The following is a 27,501-nucleotide window of genomic DNA, read 5'->3' on the forward strand; positions in this document are numbered from 1 at the left end:
GAGTGAAATTGGCATCCCATAACACAAAGTCCAGAGTTGGAGCGGGAGCAGGAGCCAGAGAGTGACAATGGCCCGGGACAGGTGCTGGCTTCTCTTAATTCTTTTCACATGTGGGCTGACGCCAGAAGTTGCTGCAGAAACTGAGATATCCTCAGGTAAAAGAAAAAAGTACTTGGGTGACCATAGGGTGAAAGTACTCTGGGTATTTGCTGTCTAAACCTAGGGAATTCTCCAGAAAATGCCAGATAAAGATATGTGCTGCCTGGTGAAGAGGAGGGAAGGCTGGCATATCCTTCAAAGGCAGACCATAAGGTCTGGTCACCCTCCCTATGTTAGTGTAATAAATAAAGCCTTGAAATGATAGACTCTAAAAACGGTGATCCTCACCTTCTGCTTCTCTCTCTCTCTCTCTCTCTCTCTCCCCCTCTCTCTCCCCCTCTCTCTCCCTCTCTCTTCCTCTCTCTCCCTCCCCCCCCCTCTCTTTCTCTCTGTCTAGATGGTCCTGTTGCTGCCCAGGAACCCACATGGCTCACAGATGTCCCAGCTGCCATGGAATTCATTGCTGCTGCTGAGGTGGCCATCATAGGCTTCTTCCAGGTTTGTCCAGGCACCCCACTTGCTATTCCTCCAAGAGCCAGAAATATTCTACATCAAGGGATCATGATAGTCACCTGCTGGCCAGATGTCACTGCCAGCAGAAGGCCAGCATCTGCCTTCTGCTTGTCAATAGAGACCTCTTCATTTTAAGACAATCCAGGTCTCCAAATTCTATCTTTCTTACCCTTGCTTCAAGAGTTCTGAGTCCAGGGACCAGCAGTTAGCATAATGGCTATGTCGCTGGACTCCCATGTAGTCGACCGTGGTTGGAGTCCCGGACCTGGTGGCTTAAACTCTCTCCAGGTGCATGTGCATGCGTGCCCAAGATCCCAAAAGGAGAATGGAGGAGAAGGGATTGCAGTGTGGCCATCCCCCCTGGGGGGTGATTTCTCGCTTTCTGTCTCTCTGTCTCTCTCTGCCTCTGCTGGTTCAGTCTACTGATGCTTTGAAGTTTAAGCCAGTATCTATAGGAAGAAAGCTTTCACCAAACTCTCCCTTTGCCCTGAATGTCTTTAGTCTGTACTCTCATGACATCTCATGAATTGGGAGGGACCAGAGCAAACCTAAGTTTTATCATCCCCGCAACACTTTTCATGGTGTGCCAAAGCCCCCTGGGCACTAGTCAACCATTACCTCTCTAGAAACCTTTCTCCAAATAGGTAGGCTTTCATGCTCCTCTTTGCTTTATCTGAAATGTTGAAACTGAATAACATTTTGTATGCTGGAAAAGTTAGCTTCCATCTTCCAGACTGGCTCCCTGACTCATAAAGGCAGCCAGAAATGAAAGGGCATCATTCCAACATTTTCAGTTTTCTCTGGTGGTAGCATCTGGCGATTCTCATCGCTGATCAGGCTCCTACTCTCCCGTTGCAGACCTTCTCATCTGTTTCCATCTTTAATGCCAGTGCACAGTCACCTCCTGATTCTGTGTAGACAGCTGGAAATAGTATGAGATGCCAAGTTGGGAAGGAAGGAAAACAGAGGGCCCGGTTTTCAGTAAGAGATTTGAACAGTAGACGAAAACAGCCAATCTCCAAAAGACAGAAAGGGCAAAAGAGTGGAAATGGAGCAGTTTGCAATAACTTAAAATGGCCACCAGATGCCATCATTCGATCCTTGAGCAATTACATTTGAAAGGACAGAATGAAAAAGAAACAATTGCCCATAGCCTCTGATGAGGTCTACACACCCTTGCAGAGAAGTGAGGTGCCAACTCCCTCTGCTTGGTCCCTGGATACAAAACTAGGCATCTTCTTGTCTCTTTGCACACCTCCTCTTTCAGGTAAGATGCGGGGAAGAAAATGGGCTGGGATCATCACTCTGGAGCCACTTCCTTGCTCTGTCCCTGCCAGCTGGGGCTGCAGAGTCAGATGCAGGAACAGTACTCTCATATGCAAATCTCGGTCTTCTCTACAATAGGAGAGGGACTGTTTCACATCCTGCATGCAACTTTGTCATTTCTTCTATTCTTTTGTCCTTTTTTTTAACCTTTTTGACAACACTTTTTCTTGCTTTTGCCTTTCTCCTTTTCTGCATAATTTTTTTCCCAAAATATTTGCCTTTACCAGTATATTAACAATAGTGGGAACCGCTATCTTCCAGTAATTCACCAACATGGCTAACACAAAGTGAAAGAGGACAGGCACCCAATATATGTTCTCTAGGCCTTTTAGAAAACATGGAGTCCTTCCTCTGGCAGCATGTATGGAAATCTACAAAAAAGTGGAATTGTACACATCAAGGGAAAGGGTACTGTTCAAAAAGGAATGCCCCACGAATGTTACCATGGTAAAATTGGAAGAGTCTACAATATTCCCAGCATGCTGTTGGCATTGTTGTGAACAAACAAGTTAAGGGCAAGATTCTTGCCAAAAGAATTAATGTGTATATTGAGCATAAGAAGCATTCTAAGAGCAGAGAGAGCTTCCTAAAACATCTGAAGGAAAATGACTTGAAAAAGAAGGAAGCCGGGAACCAGCAGTTAGCGTAATGGCTATGTCACTGGATTCCCATGTAGTCGACCGCAGTTCGTGTCCTGGACCCGGTGGCTTAAAACTCACGTCAGGCGCGTGTGCGTGCATGCCCAAGATCCCGAGAGGAGAATGGAGGAGAAGGGATTGCGGCGTGACCATCCCCCCTGGGAGGTGATTTCTCGCTTTCTGTCTCTATGTCTCTCTCTGTCTGTCTGGCGAGCGCACGCGCTCTACAGTGAAAATCTCTCAAAAAAAAAAAAAAAAAAAAAGAAAAAAGAAGGAAGCCAAAGAGAAAGGTACCTGGGTTCAACTAAAGCGCCAGCCTGCTCCACCCAGAGAAGCACACTCTGCGAGAACCAATGGAAAGGAGCCTGAGCTACTGGAACCTATTCCTCATGAATTTGTAGCATGATGAGTGTTAAAAATAAACTAATCTATGGCCTAGATAAAAAAAAAAAATAGTGCAGCACAACTCTGTGGGCCTTAATAAGATTTTTTTTTAAGTTTATTTAATTATTCAATGAGAGAGAGAGAAGACACCTGCAACCTTGTCACACTACGATTTTCTCCAGCTCCTCAGGATCCTGGGTGCCTACAAGTGTACCCCATGTGTTTTTTCAGCCAGACACATGATCGAAACTATGGTCACCATATGGTTTCCAGCATGCAGGGTGCACCCTTCACTACAGTGGCTGGGCTGTCTTCTGTGGTTTTGGGTCCTTTCTTAGCTACTAGTAATCTTGAAATTCTATGGTAAAGCCGGGCAGGAGTTCCAGGCTTAGTCACAGTTTTGGTGTTTACCTATTAACTCACAGAACCTGGAAAAGCCAAGAATGCCAATGCAAATTCAGCCTGCATTCTTAGATGCAAAAGTTTCGCTGGACACTAAGTCAAGTCTTTGATTTCTGGTACGAATAAGCCTATTTCTCTACCCTATTGTATGTCTTCCTCCACCCCCAAAATAACCTCTGTGGGGTTTCTGCTCTTGTTTTCAGGATTTAGAAATACCAACAGTGTCTGTATTTCATGGCATGGTGCAAAAATTCCAGAATGTGTCCTTTGGAATTAGCACTGATTCTGAGGTTCTGAGCCACTACAACATCACTGGGAACAGCATTGTCCTCTTTCGTCTGGTAAGTCGAGTGGGCAGCTAACACCCTCTCCCAGTTTTTCCTTAGCTGTGGACTCATAAACTTGTGTGACTGGAAAGGACTCTGTCTTTGACATTAATGATGGTGCCAACCTCAGGGACATTGTTGACAGGCTTGATGATTCAACTCAAGCTTCCCAAACAGGTGCCGTAATGAAACGGAAAGAGGACTGGACTGAGAGCCAAGAAATGGGATTTGTACAACAGCTTTGGCACTCACCAGCCATGTGACTGGCAGATTACTTAACAATTTTAGCTTCAGTTCCTTCATTTATAAAATAAAAGGGTAAGACCATATCACCTCTAAGGTCATTCTCAACTCTAAAATTTTATTTTTTATACTTTGACTCTTTGGGAGCTCACTTATGTTTATCAAACACTTGTTAAACAACTCCTGTGTGCCCTGAGCAAGATAATGATAACAAAGACATGATATATTCTCCATTCTCATAGATCTTACAATAGAGAATGTAAACATGATACCTAAGTCTCTATAATACAAAGACTATCACTATAAATAAAATGTTATAAGAGCTGGAAGGATAAAAACAGTATGAGATTTCTGAAAAAAAATAAATCATGAAATGACAGCTGAACTGATACCCAAAGGATAAACCAAATTTGGAGTTTCATCAGCAGGTGGTGCTGAATCCACATAGGCAACCCACAGTCTGAGTCCTGGACCCGCGACTTGAAAATCACACCGGGTGCATGTGCATGTGGGCTCAAAAATTCTGAGAGGAGGGAACCAGCAGTTAGCGTAATGGCTATGTCACTGGACTCCCACGTGGTCGACCACGGTTCGCATTCCGGACCCGGTGGCTTGAAACTCCCGTCAGGCGCGTGTGCGTGCGTGCCCAAGATCCCAAGAGGAGAATGGAGGAGAGGGGTTTGCTGCGTGACCATCCCCCCTGGGGGGTGATTTCTCGCTTTCTGTCTCTATGTTTCTCTCTGTCTATCTGGCGAGCGCACGCGCCCTATAGCGAAAAAACCTCTCCAAAAAAAAAAAAAATCCTGAGAGGAGAATGGAGAAGGGATCCTCCCCAGGGAGGGCGAGGGGGTGGAGTAATTTCTCACTTTCCATCTCTCTGAGGAGTACATGTATCCTATGGCAAAACCTTGGGGGGGGGGGAAAAAAAAAAGACCAAATTTGGACAATATGAAGAAGTCACAGGTCAAAAGAGAAAAATCAAACTCAGAAAACAGTAACTAGGCCTATTTGACTATATCCCAGGGTATGTGTTAGGGGAAATGAGCATAAGAGAGGGAAAATTGAGGGGAACCATACTGTGGAGAAATCAGAATACCAGCTTATTGGGTTTGACCTTAATTTGTTGATACTGGGATGCCCCAGAAGACTTTATATCAGGGAATGACATGATATGAACAGGAATGTGTTTAACATGACTTTATTAGCAATGATGGGAAGATGGCAAAAATAAAAATAAGATTAAAAAAAAAACAAGAGAACAGAGAACTAGTATTAAGGTTAACAAAGTAGATGAGATGAGGTGCATTAAGGGTCTGTTGTAGAAAAATAGCAACAGAAATTAAAAAGAGGCAAATCCTGCAATAATTTGATAACAAAATTACAGAAAGGAGGAAAGTTTAAAGGCAGAATAGGAATAATGAGGACCTGTAAAGAAGCAGGGATTTCTGACCTTTAGGTGGTTATTAAATTTTAATTATTGATGGAGTATCCAGTAAAGCTGTCAAGATTTCACTGGAAATGAGAAATTGGGACAAAAGATAAAGTTTTCAAGATTTCTAGATTGAATGTCTTTCCTCTAGCTTCCTTCCTCTCTCTTTCACTTCTCAAACTTCTTTTTTAAAAATGTATTTATGTATTTTTTCCAACAGAGAGAGAGAGAAAGAGAGGCATCCTGCAATAGGGTCTTCATACCATGATTCACTGTTTCAGTTAACTGGAATCGTGCTCATGTGAGCATGCAGGTGTGCTCTGAGAGAGCTCGGGAAACAAACCCAGGACCTTTCCCGTGGGGGGTCCAGTTGTGTTACCACTGTGCCACAACCCGCCCTTATAATTCTTTTAAGTGTATTTTAGACTTAGGGTATCTAGCTTTTATTTTGTCTGGACACTGCTACCTAGTTTATATTCTAACATTCCATTAAATCTATATTCATCTAGGTCAGCATGGCTTCCATATTGCCAAACCCAATGAACACTTTTTAGGTTTTATGTTAACGCAACATTTCTACCATATTTGACATCATTGATCATGCCTCATTCTTTAATATTCTTTCTTTCCTTGAATTCTAGAAGCCTACTTCTGATCTTGCTTTCTGAGTCTCCCTGAGATGTTCTCCTCCTCTATCTACCCTACTGCCCCATCCAGTGTGCTCTCCAATCTAGGTTCTGGAATCCTTGCCCTGTGAACATAGACACTGTTCTGTTCATTACTGCATCTATAGAGCCTAGAACAGTGCCTGCCATGTAACAAGTGTTCATAGGGTATATATGAATTAATAATTAGTGAATAAATATGTTCTCCTTAACTAATATAATTCTATATATTCAATTAGTATTGTTTGCTCAGAATTTAGAACATTTTATCTCTAGCCTAGATTTCCCTCATGATTCAAATGCTTACTGGATATAATCATTATTGTCCTCTCTTAAGCTCTACACTCTTAACATGTTCAAAATTGAATTTATTGTCTGCACTTGCTAGGTCATTTTCTTCCATCCAAAACATTGTTTCATTGAAGATGATGTTCACTCAGTCTCTAGTTGTCATTATCTGTACCTCTATCTTGAATCACATTCTCCTTCATGTTTCTTATCACTCTTCCTACTTCATTCTTTATTTAGGCTTTTAACATCATTGGCATAATCAATTTCAGCAACTTCTTTTTTTTTTTGGAGAAGTTTTCACTATAGGGCACATGTGCTCGCCAGAAAGACAGAGAGAGACAGACAGAAAGTGAGAAATCACCCCCCAGGAGGGATGGCCACACCGCAATCCCTTCTCCTCCATTCTCCTCTTGGGATCTTGGGCACGCATGCACACACTCCCAGCATGAGTTTAAGCCACCGGGTTCAGGACTCGAACCGCAGTCAACTACATGGGAGTCCAGCAACATAGCCATTACGCTAACTGCTTGTCCCAATTTTAGCAATTTCTTAATTGATCTCCTTTGACTACTTCATTTAGTTTCTACACTAGTACCACAATAATGTATTTAAGATGAAAACTTGTCCATGAACTCCTCTCTTAAAAACTCTTCAAGGATCAGCTGGTGGTATAGATTAAGGTGGCTGGGTCCCACATGGTCAACTGCATGATCTGAATCCTGAACCCAATACTGGACTCATTCATGTATGCCCAAAATCCCAAAAAGAGAAGAGAAGGAGAAGGGTTTGTAGTGTGGCCATCCCCCTTGAGCAGTACTGTCTCGCTTTCTCTCTCTCTCTCTCTCTCTCTCTCTCTCTCTCTCTCTTTCTGGTGAATACATGTGCACTCTAGAAAACAAAACAAAAACTCTTGGGACCAGCAGTTAGTGTAATGGCTATGTCACTGGACTCCCACATAGTCGACCACAGTTCAAGTCCTGGACCTGGCAGCTTAAACTCATGCCGGGCGCATGTGCGTGCGTGCCCAAGATCCCAAGAGGAGAATGGAGGAGAAGGGATTGTGGCGTGGCCATCCCCCATGGAGGGGTGATTTCTCGCTTTCTGTCTCTCTGTCTCTCTGTCTCTCTGTCTCTCTCTGTCTGGCGAGCACACGCGCACTATAGCAAAAACCTCTCCAAAAAAAAAACAAACAAACAAACAAAAAACAAACAAACAAAAAACCTCTTTAATGTTTACCATTTCTAATAAGATAAAAAATACATTTAATCTTACATGTAGTTTGTGTAACCTGGCTGCTACCTGCTTCTCCAAAACATTTTCCAACAAGTGTCCACCCTGGGCTGTACTTGCACAATACCAAGATATACACATATGATTATCCGATTCCATGATTCTGTGTAAGCTGTTCCCTCTGCCTACAATTCCAGCATTCCCAAGGGTCCCTTCTCCCATGGCTCTCTCCAGCAAACTCCTCCTTAAACTCCAGCAAATCAGTCCAGGGGCCTTATCCTTCAGAGACCCTCCCTAGGATCCAGATTGGCTTAAGTATTCTTCTATACTTCCATCTCAATTTTCACTTACTATTTTATAGAGTATATCTTATAAGTCTATTTCTGCCCCCATTAGACCATGAACTATTCAAAATTAAGAACCGTGGCTTATTCATCTTTGTATCCCAAAGGTCAATGATATGTCTCCGGCACCTTGAAGTTTACACAAATTGTTTGGGGAACTGAACCCACCTCCAAAGTGGTGCCTGAAGGGCATACATACCCTTCAGCAGTCCTGTCCCCACATGCACAGTGGTTACTGGTTTGCATTTTCTTCATTGTGAAATGGGATTAAATTAAACTCCTTTGTAATAGCTTTGGCAAGAAAGGTATGCAGGTTAGGCCTTTCATTTTGCTGTTGAATCACTAGTAGTAACACTTCAATATAAAAGTTCCAATCAGCTAGACCTCCACAAGTACTTCTTTCCCTGCTTTTTGTTTACACATCTTACAAAAGCCTATTTAAAAGCCTTAGTAATACCAGGATTCACACGTGGGGAGAAAAACAAGCACCGTTGCTTCCAATCTCTGTACAGGCTTGACAAACCCTAATGGGAGTATTGGCTTTACTTACAATTTATTCTTTATAAATCCCTGTTATGACTTCTCAGAGCTTTTTTACTCTTCTTTAGCATCTGTTTTTTGTTTACAACTAGTGACAGACCTACTCTGAATGAACTCTTGGGCCTGCCTCTGTGGACAAGATTATTTATGTACCATACCAAAACACAAACACACTGGTTCCTGCCCTACTTCATGGGCAAGTCTGGGAGAGGCTCACCTGATGCTGTGCCAGATTTTAGATAAACACTTTTTTTCTCAGTTTACATTTTCCAAAGTTTAGTACATATTTTAATAAGCTTATTCAGGGGTTCATAATAACTTTTTTAAAGGAATATCAACCAAGATTCTTCCACTTATATTAGGAAATGTGAACTTACTACAAGTTTTCTGGTACCATCTTTAACTTCTGATCTATAGTTTCTTTTGTTTGCACATCTGTCTTATGATAGGTACAATTAGAATGTTCTACCATTTAATTCTCATAAGACTCTGATAAAATAATTAGCATCATCTAGCTCATGGAAGCTGAAGTTCCATGAGATGAATTCAGTTGCCCCAAATCTCACAGTTATGATTTATGCCCAGGATTGCTAACTCCAACTTTCTAAATACTATAATGTCTCTCCAAAGCACTTAACCCTGAAGAAAACCATTGTGTTTTTCTTAATTTGCCAGAAGACCCACACACTCATCTAAGGGGTAGAGGGAGTAAGAAAGCTCCCCACCAGGGGCATGGTCACACAACAATCCTTTCTCTATTTCTCTCTCCTTTCAGTATTCTGGGCATGCATACACAAGTGCCCAGTAGGGTCCCACATTCCAACTACATAGTGGGTCATGTGGGATCCAGCTGCCTTAAACAGCAGTCCATGGACAGGTCCAAAGCTATTGTTTTTACACCAGGTTTTTAATCTATTGTAATGCCTCTTACTTTAAAGCCTCCTTTAAGAAAAAATTTTAAAATTTTTATTCATGATAGAGTGTTCAGTAAAAGAGAGTCAGGGACACCCTTCACAAGCTCTGGTTACATTGGGATCCTCTTCCTCCATTCCTCAAACCCATCAGATACTGGGCACATGAGTGCATGCCCAGCATGTTTTGGGTTGACCAGTCCTGAGACTTGAAACATCAGGCATGTGGGATCTGGCTTTACTTTGAGGAGCTCATTATGGCTGCTTCTTGGAGCCAGCCCTACTTTTTTTTTTTTTCTTTTTAACTATTTTCTCCTAAATCATTCTTCTATCTCCCTGGCACTACTTAACATATCCCTGGATTATTTCTCAATATTTAATCTAAGCCCTAAATACTTTGGTAAAGAAATCTCAAAATTTAAGACTTGCAGAAATTTCAATTGTAAGAGCATATTTAAAGATAAGGAGAAATAATGATTAAGTTTAAAAAAAAGTTATTATTGGCTGCTTGAAATGGAGCAATGAAAGGTCAGCAAATGCTGTATTTATGGAACACAATGTTCTCCAAAAATAGTGTACGCCAACTATGTAAATTAAATGTGATCAGGAAGAATTTAGGTAACACTCATGGAACAATAATGAGTTGTGTTGACAACCTAGCTATTTGGGGACACAGCCTGTTTTTTCTAAGTGTGACAGCAAAGAGACCCTCCACATTCTCCAACAGAACTCTTATTGTTGTCCTAACAGTGATGTCACCCCCAGGTTAAATAAACAATGGATCTGTCCTAAAATGGAATTTTAGATATTATTTGAATATTTACATTGCTTTGGGTTTTCTCAGTCACTTCTATTTTAAGAAGTATAATTAGCCTAATTTTGACCCAGTGGGATAGTAATGGAAACAGAGTAGAGTCATTCTTACTTCTTTTATAGATATTTATTGGGTGACTTTTGTAAGAAATGTGTCCTGCCATACAAAGAGAATTAGAAGAAACTAGTGTGTAAGAAAACAATCTGATGAGAAATTAAAAAGCAAGATATATTAAATTATTTAATGTTTTTCTGGTGTGTATATTTACCAAAACTTAATCAACTCACAAAAACACAAGGGCATTTGTTAAATAATTTCTCAATGACAGTCAAGATATTTCACTGGGGCCAGCAGTTAACGTAATGGCTATGTTGCCGAACTCCCATGTAGTTGACCATGGTTCAAGTCCTGGACCCAGTGGCTTAAACTCACGTCGGGTGCATGTGCGTGCGTGCCCAAGATCCCGAGAGGAGAATGGAGGAGAAGGGATTGTGGCATGGCCATCTCCCCTGGAGGGTGATTTCTCACATTCTGTCTCTCTGTCTCTCTGGCAAGCACACACGCCCTATAGCAAAAACCTCCCTAAAAAAAAAAAAAATGATATTTAATACTATACCTATGGTGTAGAGTAAGACCATTTTTTCATAATTTTATGAAAAGCTGGGTCATTAGAGAAAGTCATAAGAATTCAAAGGAATATTGCTGGGAAACTAATGAAGAGAAAAAAAGTAATTGGATCTCTTGGTATGATATAGTGTCTGAAAGAAAATAATCCATTTCAGACACTCTTGGGAAACTTCAAAATTATATTTTAATATGGCAGTGTTTCCAGTTTACTGTTCCTGGGTTTTATGGGGGCGGGGGGGAAATAATATGTTATCTTAAGTAAAGTTCTTTCCAAACACTTGGAAAATATATTTTCAAATATTTAGTTTCAGGCTTGGATTTTCTTTCTGGTGGATTATGCAAATAATTCCCTTTCCATAAGGGAGATTTCCTGTTTGAATGTTGTTTCCAGGAATCCTACACATGAATGTTCCAAAAGTTTATTCATTTAAGAAATAATGAAATAATCAAGCATGTCTCATTAAAAGCACAACTGGAGAGACTGCAAGAGGGTGGTTTTTATTAAAGCTCTTTTGCTTCCTAGAGAATGTTATCGCCAGTTAACATCCTCTGCCTGTAATGCACTGCATTCCTTAAGTCCAGAAACACCTGGAGTAACTGGCGCTTCCTGTTCTCTCTGTTCTGGGAAATATGAGGGACTGCCTGGAACAGAGAGCAGAGAGGGAGGGGACTCCTGGCCCATAGAACAGCTATGTCAGCTGAGATGCAGGCTGCAGGCCTGAGTTCCTAGAAAAATAATCAGGAAGCATTTAGACATCTTAAAGATTAAAGGGGCCATGATTGTGATTATAATAATGATGATTTGAGTGGTTGCAATAGCAAAGCCTAAGTATGAAGGAGACATGCCAGCTGGAAAATCAGGCCGTTAGCAGCAGTGGAGATCTGAAAGAGCTGCAAATATCAGGTTTTCGTGTGTTCATTTTATTTCTCCACTCATTGGTATTGATTTGGGCAGCGGGGGTGGAGGTGGGGGTGGTAGAAGAGTGAGCAAGGACTTCACTTAATACTTTTTCTCTTGTTTTTTATATTTCTTTCCCAAGCTTTCTTCTTGGAACTTTGTGAATTTTTAAACTATTAAATATACAAAAGGAGTTCACATTTTAAAATACCCTGTGGTTTTAATAATTTTTTTCCAAATACATTTTTAGAAATACAAACATTTCTCTACTTCAGCATTTATTTCATAAGTTAAATTGTGTAAAACAGTCCTAACATAGAGTGCATTTACATTTTCACCTCAGTGAAAGGTAGCACTTCTGAGCCTCGGTGCCTACCACATCGCAGGCACGCAGCAAATAACACATGGGCTATAAGACAAGGACTAGATAATTCAAAGTTAACAAAATTAAGGGGTGCACTGAGCTTCTTAAATGTTCATATTGCTTTCAGTTAACCTGGTGAGAGAGCAATCTAAACAAATAGAGTGGTAAATAAATCACTGGAGTCACCATGGGTTGACAATAATGAGCAACCTTGGACTCTTAAAATCAAGTTCAGAGACCTCTTACTTTGCCGTATAGATTGGAAGAAAGCATCTTGGGTGTAAAAGGGTGGCTCTGATTCAAGACAATGTCCGATTGCGTAGACCCTATATAACAGGGTAGCTATAGGGGAAAGGAATTAAGAAGGTGTCAAAGACTTGGTGACCAAGGATCTCAAAAGTGATCCAGGCCCAGCCATTGCTAGAATGTTGTGCCCCACAGACTGGGACCACGTGGGAAGCTATGTTTGATTCCCTGTCCAACATAAAGGCTGGACATGGTGGCATGTGCCTATAATCTTAGCTTGTCAGGGAGGCCTAGGCAGAAGAATCTTGAGCTTGACAAAGATCCTTGGCCTGGGCAGAATAACAAACCTCCATCTGAAAAAGCTAGGCATGGTGGTGTACACCTATAGTCCCAGCCGAGAGGCTGAGGCAGGTGGATTGCAACATGTGGGTGGGGAAAGCTAATTCCATTTCATAAAACAAACAACATTTTTCAAGAAGGAAAGCAAGAAAGCACCGAGGGTGATCATGTCACATTCCTTTCATCTCTCCCTCCTTTTGGGATTTTGAACATGCACACACATTCCTGGTGTGTTTTTCAAGCCACTGAGTTCAGGACTCAAACCATGTGGGATCCAGCCATCTTAACCACTAGGCCATGAATTGGCCCAAGATAAAATATTTTCAAAATGTAGAAACATGGAATAACCCTCAATTCATGACAGAGAGTGCTTTGGAGAAGAAGAGAGGATGGGATCAGGGAGTGCTGACTAATTACTTTTCTAATTAAAATGGAAGCAAGGTATAATATTAGAATTTAGTAAATTGGAATATTAAGTTAAAAAATGAAATAAAACAGAAAGAAACCTCAAACACTAAAAGTGGTTTGTCTATCAGCTTGTCAATAACAATAATAACAATAAAAATAATAGCATAGGAGCATTATTCACACTAGCTAAATGATAGAATGTATTAAAGTTCTCCAGAGAAACAGAACCAATAGGACATAGATAGATACATATCATATACAATACATTATAATAAAGATTTTATATGTATAATATAATAAAGAAATAAAGACTATATCCATTATACACACACACACATGCACGTGTGCACACATGCACACATACACACACACACACACATATGGAGAGAGAGAGATTTATTATAAAGTATTGGTTCACATGAGTATGGAGGCTCTGCCGTTTGCAAGCTGGAAACCCAAGAAAACCAGAGCGTAGTTCAAAAGCTCAAATAGCCAATGATGTAGATTCCAGTTTAACTATGAAGGTCTGATAATCACAAAGACCAAGGGCAGGCAAGAATCAATGCCCTAGCTCAAAGAGTAAAGCTCAAAGAGTAAGGCCAAAGGAGTCTTAAGGTGTATCTTAGAGAAAAAATAATGCAAAAAATCATGGATTTAGACATCTATTTTAAGAGGTAAGAAAAGTGATTTTCAAGTGGATTTTAGATCTATTATGAACGGTAAGATAATGCCTAGGAGATAATGTGGGAGAATGGCAAAGATCGTTTTTTAGAGGTTTTCCCCTTAGGGCATGTGCACTCACTGGAGAGAGAGAGACAGGCACAATGAGAGGGAAAGGAGAAATCAATCCCCAGGGGGAATAGCCATGCCACAATTCCTTCTTCTCCATTCTCTTCTGGGTTCTTGGGTACACACACATACATGCCTGGCATGATTTTTACGTCACCAGGTCCGGGACTCAAACCACAGCTGGGCATGTGGTAGTTCAGTGACCTAACTGCTACATCATCTGCTGGCCCCTCAAAAATTATTTTTTTTAATAAAACAAAACCTCCCAAAAGCACACACTCACTATAAAGGAAAGGTGATCCATTGAAATTATCCTCTGTTCATGAGCAGTCACTGAAAGGGAAGCTTGCAGTAAGTAAAGATATGTCACAGAACGACAAAGGGCTTATAGCCAGAATACATAAAAACACCCTCAGATCAGAAATGAAAAGATACGCAACTCAACAGAACAATAGACAGCAATTTGAATAGACATTTTATAAAGAGGATATATAAGTAGCTAATCAGGGAAATGCAATTAAAACTATATTATGAGATATACCACATATACACCAAAACAAGTAAAACTAGAAAAACCAACAATACCAAGTATTAGCAAGGATGTGAAACAATAGGACCTTTCAAACAGTACAGGTACAAATATAAGTTATGCACTTTGGAAAATAAGTTGGCACCTTCTACCTGTTAAATATGCCTATTCTACAAGAAAAAATTTAGAAGTCCAATGCTAAATAATAATACTCAACAGGAGATCAGCAATTAGCGTAATGGCTATGTCACTGAACTCCCATGTAGTCGACTGCAGTTCGAGTCCCTTAAACTCACGCCAGTTGCATGTGCATGCGTGCCCAAGATCCCAAGGGGAGAATGGAGGAGGAAGGACTGTGGCGTGGCCATCCCCCCTGGGGGTGATTTCTTGCTTTCTATCTCTCTGACTCTCTCTTTCTGGAGAGCACATGCGCCCTATAGCAAAAACCTCTAAAAAAAAAGTAAAAATAAAAAAATAATGCTCAACAGATACAGAGACATTTTCTCTGCAGCATAATTTTAATAACTTTAAACTAGAAATAACCCAAATATTCTTCAATAGAAAAATGAAGAAATAAATTGCATTTATAAATAAATTGCATTTATTCAGATAATGGAAGGAAAAAGAACAAACAACAGTCGTAGGCACTGACATAGATGACTCATAAGAAAATATAAAGTAAAAGAAATGAGATACACAAAGAGATATTATTTGTTTATATTTATGAAATATTTGTAATTAGATAAAGCTGAACTATAGCATTAGGAAACTCACCTGTTAGTGATAAAACTATAACTGAGGGCTGGCCCTGTGTCACAGTGATTAAACACAGTATATCAGGAACTGGATCCCAGATGTCTGACAGCAGTTGAGAGCCTGACCAGGGTGGCTTAAAAATACACACATGCCCAAAATCCTGATGGGAAGGAGAAATGGAGGGAAAACAATTACAGCATGACCACGCTCCAGTGTGTGGGGGCGCCTCGCTATTTCTCTCCGTCTCTTTCTTTCTATTACTCTTTCTTGTACATGTCCTCAGGCAATAAAAATTTTTTCATATACATACACACACACACACAGAGGAAAGGATGAAAAGAAGATAAAAATAGTCACTGTGGAAGTGAGCATAATAGTTACCTTGGTGGGGGGATGTGGATTATTGACTAAAAGTGAGCATAGAGGGCTTCAGGGATTCTGGAAATATTCTATTTCTTTACCTCTGCGATGGTCCTACAGTTGTTTATTCTGCGATGATTTATTGAGCTTTACTTTTCTGTTTTGTACTTTTCTCTATATGTGCATTTTATTTTATTTTAAAAGAATACATACATCAAAGATAATAAAGAGCATGGGACCAGCAGTTAGCGTAATGGCTATGTCATTGGACTCCCATGTAGTCGACCGCAGTTTACATCCCAGGCCCGGTGACTTAAAAATCACACTGGGCACGCGCGCGTGCGTGCCCAAGATCCCAAGAGGAGAACAGAGGAGAAGGGATTGCAGCATGGCCATCCCCCCCAGGGGGTGATTTCTCGCTTTCTTTCTGTCTCTGTCTGTCTGGCGAGTGCACGCGCCCTATAGCAAAAACCTCTCCAAAAAAAAAAAAAAAAGATAATAAAGAGCAACAGAAAAGCAAAGGTTACCCAGTCTTAGCTCATCAGCAGGGAGCCTTGCCCAGCCTGTAGTGGGAGAGGAGGGCTTCTCTGGCCTTCAAGGACCACCTCTTGGTTCCTGTAGTCCCAGAAATCAAAGGAGTAACTGGAAAGCAAAGGCTGCCCAGTCTGGATTGATCAGCATAGACCAACCCTTGCCCACCCTGCAATGGGGGAGGAGAGGACTTTCAGGACTACCAACTTTCAAGGACTAGCAATTGGTTCCAATGATTCCAGAGACAGAAGGAGCAACAGGCAAGCCAAGGCTGCCCAGCCTTCCTTCACAAGCAGGGACACTTGCCCAGCCTGCCATGGAAGATGAGGTGGCTCCTCTAGCCTTCAAGGACCACCACCCAGTTCCTGTAGTCCCAGAGACAGAAGGACCAACATGGAAGCAAAGACCACCCAGTCTTAGCACATCAGCAGGGACCCCCCACCAGCTTGCAGTGGGGGAGGAGGAGCTGTTTCTGCCCACACACCACACAGCAGGCACTGTGAGAATTAGACAGCCACCTCATATCTGACCATACTGCTCAACCTCCAGCTGCATTAGCAACAGAGAAGTTTCGGTATACAGTAACCAGACACTGGAAGACAATGAGGTTTGGAAGAATTCTTTCCTTACACTGTCCCCCCTGCTAACAAAAGGAGAGAAACTCCCCTCTGAAAACCTAAACCCAAAACTCCCACTGTGGTTTCCACATCTCCACCCACAGCAGAGGAGGGAAACTGGCACAGAGCTAACTCACACCGTGGGGAAGCACATGAGCACACAGACACAGAAACATACTCCAAAAAAGGAGGAAGAAGTGAGTCTGTCACCAAATGACTCAAAATCAAAGCAGAGTCCCAAGGAACAGGAGAAAACCAGAAAATACCACCACCCAAAGAAATATAATGACCTCATTGGGACCCGCAGATGGCTTGATGGTTACATAGCTGCATGCCCACTTGGCTGACCACAGTTAGAGCCCCAGACCCAGTGGCTTGAAACTCACACTGGGCATATATACATACATGTGTGCCCAAGATCCCGAGAGGAGAATGGAGGAGAAGGGATTGTGGTATGGCCATCCTCCTGGGGGGGAAGGGGGGATTTCTCACTTTCTGTCTCTCTGGTGAACGCACATGCCCTATAGCAAGAATCTCTCTTAAAAAAAAAATAAATAACTTCTTACCAGCAAGGGATCAAACATAAGCGATCACAGAAGTGTCGGAATAAGAATTCAGAATAGTCATTGTAACAAAACCCAATGAGACATAAGAGAAAACAAACAACCAATTCCAGATAAGAAAATTCTTCCATAACTTCAAGGAGAATCTCCATAGAAAGACAGATACTCTGAAAAAGAATCAGACAGAACTGGAAATAAAGAATATGATGCCAAAAATCAAAACATCCCTTGAAAATATCAACAGTAGATTAGACCACACAGAATAAAGAATCTCTAAACTTGAAGACAAAACCTCCAATTTAGTCCAACCAACAGAAAAGAATAAAATAACCATTAAAAATCAGGACGACATACAAGAAATTCTAGACAGAATTCCAGAAGGCGAAGAGATAAGTAAAGGCATAAAAAAAGCTCTTTAAGCGTCAGTGTACATACAAAGATTACACCATTAGACTAACATCGGAACTCCTGATTGAAACAATGCAGACAAGGAAAGAGCAGAAAGTCATATTTAAAACTCTGAAAGAAAAACAATTTCAGCCAAGTGTACTATTCTTGGCAAGATTATCCTTCAAATGGGAAGGATTAAATAAAATTATTCCCAGATAAATAAATGCTGAAATAATTGACCAAAACTAAACCAGCTCTTTAGGAAATACTTAAGGAATACACCAGGAAAATTAAAGAGAGATAAATAGAAGAGAACACAAAACAATTACAAGAGAACAAAAAATAAAGAGTAGCAAAATAACAGGGATAAATTCACACATATCAATAATAATATTGAATGTCAGGCTTAAATTCCCCAACTAAAAGGCTAAAAATTCAGTTTCAATTATCTTATGCACAAATAGGTTTAAATACAAGTTTGCCAGTTATTTGATAGACAGTTGCCTTTACAGGTTTCATATTGCATTTATATATTTATTATTATAACCATAACTCATTTTATAAAACTAGATCACAGATAAAAAATCCAAAATGTTACTAGTTGAGTATTTGAAATGAACTTTAAAAAGTCTAAAATTAAGAATTTTGTAAAGAACCAAATCACTGACTTTACCATGTCTTCTCTCTCTCTCTCTCTTTTTTTTTAAAGAGGTTTTTACCTTAGGGCATATGCACTCACCAGAGACAGAGAGAGAGGCAGAGACAATGAGAGGGAAACTGAGAAATCATCCCCTTCAGGGAGATGGCCATACCATAATCCCTTCTCCTCCATTCTCCTCCTAGGATCTTGGACAGGCATGTACACACATACACCCAGCATGTGTTTTAAGCCACCATATCTGGGACTCAAACCACAGTCGGGCAAGTGGGAGTCCAGCAATGTTACCACTATGCCATCTGCTGGTCCCAGACATATCTTCTCTTTTAAATATCTCTTTCCAATTCAGTTTTTGCTTTTGTGGGGACTTATTTGTTTATGCACGATACAGTACTATGGTCCTAGACTATGTTAAGATTATCTTTCTTTGTTTTCAGAAATCCAATCTCATTATTTTGAGAACTTTCATTGTCTGACTTATTTATTTATTTACTTATTTTAGTTTTTGTTATAGGAAGACATGCATTCACCAGGGAGAGAAAGATGCAAGGGGGAAGAATAAGAAATCACTCCCCAGGGATGATGTCCACATCACAATCCCTTCTCCATTCTTTTCTCAGGATCTTGGGCATGCACATGTCCCTTGTGTAATTTTCAAGCTGCTGGTTTGGGGACTCAAACCACAAAGTCAGCCATGTGGGGTCCAGTCACCTTATCCTCCATACTACCTGCATACATGACCAAAGTCCCAAGGGGAAAATGAAGGAGAAGGGATTGCAGCATGGCCATCCTGGAGGATTTCTCACTTTCCCCTTCTCTCTCTCTCTCTCTCTCTCTCTCTCTCTCTCTCTCTCTCTCTCTCTTTCTCTGGCAAGTGTACTTGGCCTATGACCAAAAAAAAAAAAAAACCTTAAAAAATAAAATAAAATACTGTGATGTATAATGATTACATGTTAATCATAAATTACAATAAATATTAAGAAAATATTTACTCTCCCAATTGACAAGCATATATCTTTCCATTTATTTAGATCTTTTTAAATTTTTAAATAAATATTTGTGGTGTCACTGCATAAATTTTGTATATATTTAAAAAAATTTATTCTTATGTATTCTAATCTTTTTTGATGCTATTGTAAATGGAATTATTTTCTTAAAATAAAAGAGTACATAAATATAACACAAATCTAATCATCAATGGCTCCCTTTGCTCTCAGATTGGAGTTGAATCTATCAGTATTTGTGTTGACCTCACAGACCTTCAGACTTTTGCTGCTATTTACTTTGCTCACCCTGCTTCTCTAGCACCCTCATTTCCCATATACTACACACATGGAGAGCTAACTAAATCTTCCAGAACGTGCAATTTCACATCTCTTGCCTTTTGTAAATACCACTCTGTTTAAAGCCTCTTCCCCATCCATCTGACCAAATCTTAGCCATTTTTCAGGAGTAACCTCTTCCTGGAAACTAATCTGCTCCTCCAAAAGTGATACGTAGGCCTGCGGTTCCCCGTGATAACACCTGTCACACTGTGTGGGTACTTTGCTTCGCTTCTCTGACTCCTACAAGACAGCATGTCCCTCCATGGCAAGGCACATTTCTTAGTTACCTTTCTGTCCTTGGAGCTTTACCCAGCGCCTCTCATGAGGTGATCCAGAAACACTGATCAATGAATGAAAACAGAAAAGTGACAGTTTTTGTGTGTGTGTGTGTGTCACCCAGGTGGATAACGAACAACTGCATTTAGAGGGTGAAGACCTTGAAAGCATTGATGCCACTAAATTAAGCCGTTTCATTGAGATCAACAGCCTCCACTTGGTGACAGAGTACAACCCTATGGTACGTAATAGTCATGCAGAGTACGACCCTGATATCAGCCCCTTCAGTTCCTGTGTCGGTGTGTGTGTGTGTGTGTGTGTGTGTGTGTGGAGTACTTGACTTCACAGCAGAGGTTTCCTCCCAGAGTTGAGATTCTCTGACGGTTATTCACAGAACACCTAGTATGTTGCTTACATTACCATTCTTAATACAACTCTTTCAGATTGGTGAACTTGCCCCTAATAAGCAAAGAAAATGAATCAGAAAACATATTTTACCTATTAAATGACTGGTAAAAAAGACAACCAGAACGCAAAGTGAAGGTGACTGATAAAATCTTTCCAGTTTTGCTGCCTGAACGTGCTCAGTGAAGGCAAGTGACCAGAGCATCACCCTAGAGCACACTTCTCCAACTGGAGTCAATCAGTATGGAAGGTCCATCTTTCCCCCTGAAGTGTCAGTGACCAATGTTTTTATAAAATACAACATAATTAAATTGCTAGCAAATGAAATTTTAAAAATGAAGTACTCTGCTCACGTCGTTGGATGTCACAGCTAAACCTCTATTGTTATTTCCTGTGTATACCAACTTGTGGACCAGGGACCAGCACTTCCTGGTCTGCAGCCCCTGTACCCCACACTTTGACTAGCAGGTCCCTCACCCTCACAGTGCTTCAGCCTTCTTCGCAGATATGCCTTTCTCTGGTGTTTCGTGCTGTACTTGGTCTGGTGAAGGTTTTGATCTGCTTGTCCTGATCACCTTCTGATCTTCTAACATTCTACAACTTAGAGAATTTTTTATGTCCATGGGACCAGCAGTTAGCGTAATGGCTATGTCACTGGACTCCCACGTAATTAACCACAGTTTGCGTCCCGGACCCGGTGGCTTAAAACTCACGCCGGGCACATGTGTGTGCGTGCCCAAGATCCCAAGAGGAGAATGGAGAAGAAGGGATTGCGGCGTGGCCATCCCCCCTGGGGGGTTGATTTCTCGCTTTCTATCTCTCTGTCTCTCTCTGTCTGGCGAGCGCATGCACCCTATAGCAAAACTCTCTCCAAAAAAAAAAAGTTTTATCTATGTCCTGCCTTTTATTCTCCTTGTCATAGATCATGGAGTGATGAAATCTTAATTTCTAGTAATGTACATAAGCTCAGAAAGGCTGTGCATTCTCTAATAACTGTACTTTACATACATATTTTAATGTTTTATATTTTCATGTTTTAATTGCCAAAGGGTGTGTACAGTAACCAGGGAAAAAAAAAAGACAGAGAGAAAGAGGGAGAAGGCACCCCGTAATGGGACATGGTCATGCACAATTCCTTCTTCTCCAGTTCTCCATCCTGTCAGGATTTGGAGTACACGTGAACATGCATCTAGTGTGTTTTTCAAACAGCCAGGTCAGGATTCAAATCGCGAATGACCACATAGGATACAGCTTCCTTAACCACTAAGTGATTAGGCCAGTTCATGAGTGTTCTCATTTTTTAGAACTTAGAAAGCATGGGGCTGGCAGGTGGTGTGTGATTACAGGCTACTTCCACAAGGTCAACTGCAATTTGAGTCCCAGATCTGACAGCTTGCGCGCGCGCTCTCTCTCTCTCTCTCTCTGTCCTTCTCTTGTCAAATATTTTTAAAAAGCAAATAAGTCTTTTTAAAAAGAACTTACAAAGCACTTTTAATTAATTTTCTCATGTAATCCTCATATTAATTTTTTTGAGGTAGAAGATAGGAAATTATTGTCCCCATTTTATGGAAGAGAACATTCAAGACTCAGATAACATTGGTCAAGGTCACACAGGAAAGGCATGATTTAAGGCAGAAAATTTAATTTAGTTCATATTTTCTATTTCCATTTTACTATAAAAGAAATAAGATTTCAGAAAAGTAACTTCCTCAAGGCTACATGACCACTAAATTAAGCTTCAGAGACAGCCTATCCACTTGTTCCTGCTTTCTTCCTGCCTGGCCTTTGTGACTGAATCCTGTGGTTTTTCTATTGCTCCACACCACCTTCAGCAGAAAACGCCCCTTTTCCTGTTGACTGAATTCCTGTCCGCCTCTCACACCATGTTTGTCTCTGTGGGGTGGTGACTTGATGCCCACTTCTACTAAGATTCCAAACACATACACCCCTGGGGTGTTGGCAGCATTAGTCAAGAAAGCGTTCTTCTCCTAGACCATGGTCATCTGGTCATTGGGTGTACAGAGCTGCCAAGAGTGCATGTGGGACCCAAAAAGAAGATCTTATTGTCCCTGAGTTTACGGCCCCATGTCCTGAAGTTCTGCGGGCAAACTGAAATGGGCAAGAACTGGCCTTCCTGAGTTCCTACGCCTGGTACATCTCTCATCTTACAGAACATGGCATATCTATTTTAAGTCCCATATTACTAATGGAGGCAAATTACATAAAGAAGAAATTAGGTAAGAATTTCTTTAGAGAAGCAAGATCAATATTTATTGTGACTTTTTTATTTTTCCAAAGTAATATGTTTCTCATTTGGAGTGCTGCCCATTCTGCTACAGCTTTCTCATCTGCTCTGATGTTCAGGTTTCTACCAGCAGCAACCGGGCAGAAAATCACAGCAGGTACTTAGCCCGCCATGCTCTTTTAATGCACACACTCCACTGGGTGCTTGGCTGCAAGGCAAAGTCAGGCTGTCCTTTAGGATTAAACTAATCACCTCTGCTATGCCCAATCCCAATCCCTTCTGTTAAGACATTGTACCTTTTGACTCCTTAGCATTTCTTTCTTGACTCCTCTCAAGAATTATCCTCCAACTGTGGTCTAGGAAGGTGGGCACAAACTCTACATTTAAGTAGCAGGGCCTAATAAAACAAGAGCCAATAACTTACCATCCAGTCTCTCAAATGTAAAATATAAAACCTGGTTTTAAATTCCAGGGAGAAAGCTTTAAGAAAGAATGCATTGGGTCCTTCTGCATATTGGTCCCCTGGAGCCAGTAAAACTGGAGAATCTCTCTAGAACAGCGTGTAGCTTCAGGAAGAATCCTACCTCCTATCCCTTCCCCCTCCCCCCATCCTAAGACTGACCAATGGCTCATTTCTCAGCCATGCTCTATTTTTTTACGTACATGCTTGTTTTACAGCAATGCTTTCTGAATTCAAAAAGAGAGGTGGAAAAGAATGAGATGTGTTTAAATTAGACATGTAGCAGGATTTCACAAAAGTGAAATAAAAGAAGCTAGTGCATAGTTTCACCCTCTCTCTTCTCTACTCACACTGGCTGGGGCCATCTCAGTCCCCTTCATTATGAATGACTTCATGGGAAATCCCATCTCTAATCAGCAAAAATGGACCACCACTCTGCTCTCCTGAAGGGTTTGCCTTCTTGCTTACCTGGGGTAGCCTAGTTCAACCACACTTAGGGTTGAATGGGTTTTACATGGGGTTTTGCCACCTGCTACTTATGAGGCTCATCTTCTAAGTCAAGAGTGTGGACTCTGGAGCTGGATCATCTGGTGTGACTCCACACGCACCATTTATACAACTTTGGGAGAGTTACTGAGTCTAATTCTGCCTCAAGGTACTCATTTGAAAATGGGTTTGTGAGGGTTATTCTATGTAAAGAGGAGGAAACAGTGCCTGGCACATAAGTGCTCACAGGTATGTATTAATACTACTGATATGTAGTCAAAGCCATATTTTAAGTGTCTCTGACATATGAAGAAATTTGGGGAAAAAAGTTACTACTATGTTATATATGTTAACTATCTATTGCAATATAAGAGATTATTCCAAAATTTTGCAGCTTAAAAGAGTACTCGATGATTATCTCTTGCAGTTTTTAATGGGTCAACCATGTGGGAGTGACTAGGCTAGGAGCTCTAGCTAGGGTTTTTTGTGAAGTTGGAGTCCTTGGTCAGGGTGCCAGTCATCAGAAGGTTTGATGGCAGCTGGAGAATCAGCTTCCAAGATGGCTCACTCACAGGGCTGGCAGGTCAGTTCTGCCTGCTGGAAAGGGGCCCTAACTCCTAGCCATGGGGATCTCTCCTTACGGGCACTGCAGTTCCTTACATTGCAGCTGGCTTTCTCTAGAGTAAGAAATCCAAGAAAGAGCAGAGCAAAAACCATGTTTTTTATGACTTAATATAGGACGTCACATTCCATCAAGTCTACAATATCCTCTTGCTATTTAGTTCAGTCTATGCAGTTGCATGAAAAACTTGGTGGGGGTGTGTGTGGAGGGCAGCACGTGGTACGGTGGTCAAGGCGCTGGATCCCACATGGCCAACTCTGGGTCCTACACCCAGACCTGTGGGCTTAAAAAACACACTGGGTACATGTGTGTGAGTGCCCAAAATCCCAACAAGAGACTGGAGGAGAGAGAATGTAACGTGGTCATCTCCCCCAAGGTGGGTGATTTCTCACTTTTCCTCTGTCTCTCCTCTCTCTGTCTCTCTCCAACAAGCACACACACCCTTATTACAAAAAAAAAAAACTTAAGAAAACACACACCAGAGGGTGAGACTTGTTGCAAGCCATCTTGGAAGCTGGATCCATCGTGTTATGGCTGCACAGTTCTCACTCATGTTTAGTTTACTCTCCACTGGGTGGCTGTGAATGTGCTCACTCGCTCTCTCTCTCCCATTCTACTACAACACATTTCAATTTGCCAGACAGCAATTGGCCTGTTTAACAGCATGATTCAGATTCATCTTCTGCTGATAATGAACAAAAGCCTCCCAGAGTATGAAGAGAGCATGCACAGATTCCGGAAGGCAGCTAAGCTCTTCCAAGGAAAGGTAAGTTGGGAGATACCCTTTTTGAAAACTCACCACCAAGAGACTGAAAAAAAAATAAATAAATAAAAAGAAGATGGGGCCAGGGAAGTAGAGATAAATAAGGAAAGCAATTATCTTTCATGGTAAGAACTGGAACATAATAAACCACAGTATTTAAAATGAAAGATATGGCATTGTATACCATTAAAGGTCACTTACACCATTAATCATATATTCCCATAACAGTCTTTTTCTTGCACTAATAGGTAGAGAGAAAATAGAGATGGAAAATTACTAAAAATAAAATCACCTATTAGTCACAATTTGTAGTACTTTCTGTAATTTCTTAGAGTTTTCAACATCAGGGTTTCTCATATAAAAAAAAAAAAAACTTAACAAGTCCCTGATATTTACTAAATATCCAATGAATATTTCTTTCTCCCTTGCTCTCCTTCGTAAAGCTATGTTTGACATCACTGAAATAGTAAAACTTCAGCTACTTTAAGACTAGGACGTTGAACCAGAGACCTTTCTCATGACTTGTAGTGGTGAGAGTCATCGGGTAGCAGCATAAACTGCCTTTCTGATGCTTGGTTCCCTAACACTGCAACTACTAAGTATCACTAAATGGAGATAGTCCTCTTCTTAGAATGTAATAACGAATATTTCCACTTTAGGTAGAAGGCTTGACTCAGTATTAGAAAATAGATAACATTTATCAAGTAGTTACTATATGCCAGAAACTACTAAAAATATTAAATGCGTCCCCTCATTTAATGTCTGTCCATAAAAGCCATGCTTCCGATGGGAAAACAAAGTGTCAGAGAATCTTAGTAATAGTAACGTCACACAGCTAGAAAGTACCAGAGGCAGAATTTAAAACTTGTTCTCTGCTCTTTTTTTTATTATTATTATTATTTTTAAAGTAAAGTCCTGTAAACCATTCCTCCCTTGAATAATCGCCAAAGTCTCTTCCAACTCTATGCTGTTAAATAATCTCACCAAAGTTATAAAATATCAAATCCACACAAAACAGTAACAAATGCATTTGAACTCAATTAAGATATAACTTGTGTGGCATAAACCATAAATGCAATTGGTGACACCTGCAAAAATGACAAGGTGTCTGTGTATCCACAGGACCTCGCATAGTTCTTTTTCTTTCAAACTCCTACTACAGATTCTCTTTATCATGGTGGACAGTGTTATGAAGGAAAGTGGGAAGGTGATATCATTTTTCAAGTTAAAGGAGTCTCAACTGCCAGCTTTGGCCATTTACCGGACTGTAGATGATGAGTGGGACACACTGCCCTTCACGGTAGTTTCCGCAGAGAATGTGCAAAAATTCTGTGATGGATTTCTAAAAGGGAAATTGTTGGTAAGTATGAGATTATGGGTAAAGCAAATTGAGTTTCCTTCCTCTTTATCTTTTTTTGTTTCCTGTCAAATAAGAATTATTTGAGCTCTACTGGATTTGATTAAGGGCAAAGGTATGGAGGTCAGCAGGTGCTATAGTGGTTATCTCACTGGACTCCCACATGGACGACTGTGATTTGAGTCTGGTACCTTGGTGGCTTGAAAATCATGCCCGGTGAGTGTGCCATGATTCTGGGAGAAGGGATTGTGACATGGCCATCTCCCCTGGGGGGAAATTTCTCACCTTTCCTCTTATTGATTGTCTCTCTCTCTCACTCCCTCTGATGAGCACACAAGCCCTAAGGTAAAAACTCTTTAAAAAAGAAAAAAAGCAAAGGTAGGTGAGAATGCAGGGTCAAAGTCAGGATGCTTGTTGGGGTATAGTCAAGAGAAAGCCATTATTAGAAAGGTCTTGCTTTATTCAAAGGAGCTGAATTTTGGAGTTTGCCATCTTGTTTAAGATATCAGTGGGAAATAAAGTAAATTCCATATTGAAAGAGCTAAACATTGAAGACGGATTTAGGCCTTCCAAGAATAACTGAACAGCTCAGTTTGCCAGTCTCTCTGGCTCAGAAACAAGAGTGGACTCCAAATCTAAATATCAGTGTTATTATATTTTTCAGAGAGAAAATCATGAATCAGAAGAAAAGACTCCAAAGGTGGAACTCTGACTTCTCCCTCAGATGACTGCATACTACCAAGTGTCAACTTCAGGTTGAATAAACGGAGGCAACTCAAACCTCCGAGACACTGAGCAATGGAGCCGCCAGGTCTCCCAACCACGTGTACACACACACACACACACACACACACAGAGATTTTGTTCCTTAAAATCTTAATATGTACTCTCCTTTCTTTTAAATTTCCTATACTCTCACTACCCACTCAATGTCCTCTCATGCATTCATAGAGTATTGGCCCATCTATAGTACTATTAGATGGAGGCTTGAAACAAAATACTGGGGCACCTCCATGAAGGGAAGACATTCATACAGAGATTGCTCTTATCTGTCATTTAATATTGCATTTGTACACTGCACATCACTTACTCACAGTGCTATTGACAGCTACCCAAGGGTTGAAATTCTACCTTTCTTCATAAGCACATGCCTCTCTCTGACTCAGGGCCAAGTACAGAAGGATGGTCCTTTGCCAAGGTTAAATGATGTCTCCAAGTCTCTGCACTCAGCAGAAACGGACCCATAAAAATTCTGTGCTTGTTTAGCATTTCCAACTCCCCGTGTAAACCAACAATCCACATAATAAATAAAAAGCAATAATGTTATAGGAA

At 40.8% G+C, this 27,501-nt stretch overlaps 1 protein-coding gene across 2 annotated transcripts; it reads left to right on the top strand.

Annotated features, from left to right (window-relative positions):
- Positions 1-27,501, top strand: ERP27 (endoplasmic reticulum protein 27). Of its 2 annotated transcripts, XM_006169950.2 has the most exons (7): positions 2-155; positions 497-597; positions 3,566-3,703; positions 19,956-20,072; positions 24,690-24,815; positions 25,975-26,172; positions 26,834-27,501. In XM_006169950.2, the coding sequence occupies exons 1-7, from the start codon at positions 68-70 to the stop codon at positions 26,879-26,881; spliced, it is 816 nt and encodes a 271-aa protein (XP_006170012.1). In that variant the 5' UTR covers positions 2-67; the 3' UTR covers positions 26,882-27,501. The 2 variants fall into 2 exon arrangements, with proteins under 2 accessions (XP_006170013.1, XP_006170012.1); XM_006169951.2 differs by lacking the exon at positions 19,956-20,072 and having other exon boundaries at positions 1-155.

The sequence above is a fragment of the Tupaia chinensis genome, unplaced genomic scaffold (genome assembly GCF_000334495.1).
Source record: "Tupaia chinensis unplaced genomic scaffold, TupChi_1.0 Scaffold147869_1, whole genome shotgun sequence".
In the NCBI taxonomy this organism is placed as follows: domain Eukaryota; kingdom Metazoa; phylum Chordata; class Mammalia; order Scandentia; family Tupaiidae; genus Tupaia; species Tupaia belangeri.

Coding starts and splice junctions, on each gene's coding strand:
- ERP27 (XM_006169950.2), top strand. CDS start 68: ATGGCCCGGGACAGGTGCTGGCTTCTCTTAATTCTTTTCACATGTGGG. Junction 3,704..19,955: donor GCATTGTCCTCTTTCGTCTG/GTAAGTCGAGTG, acceptor TGTGTCACCCAG/GTGGATAACGAACAACTGCA. Junction 26,173..26,833: donor TTCTAAAAGGGAAATTGTTG/GTAAGTATGAGA, acceptor TATATTTTTCAG/AGAGAAAATCATGAATCAGA.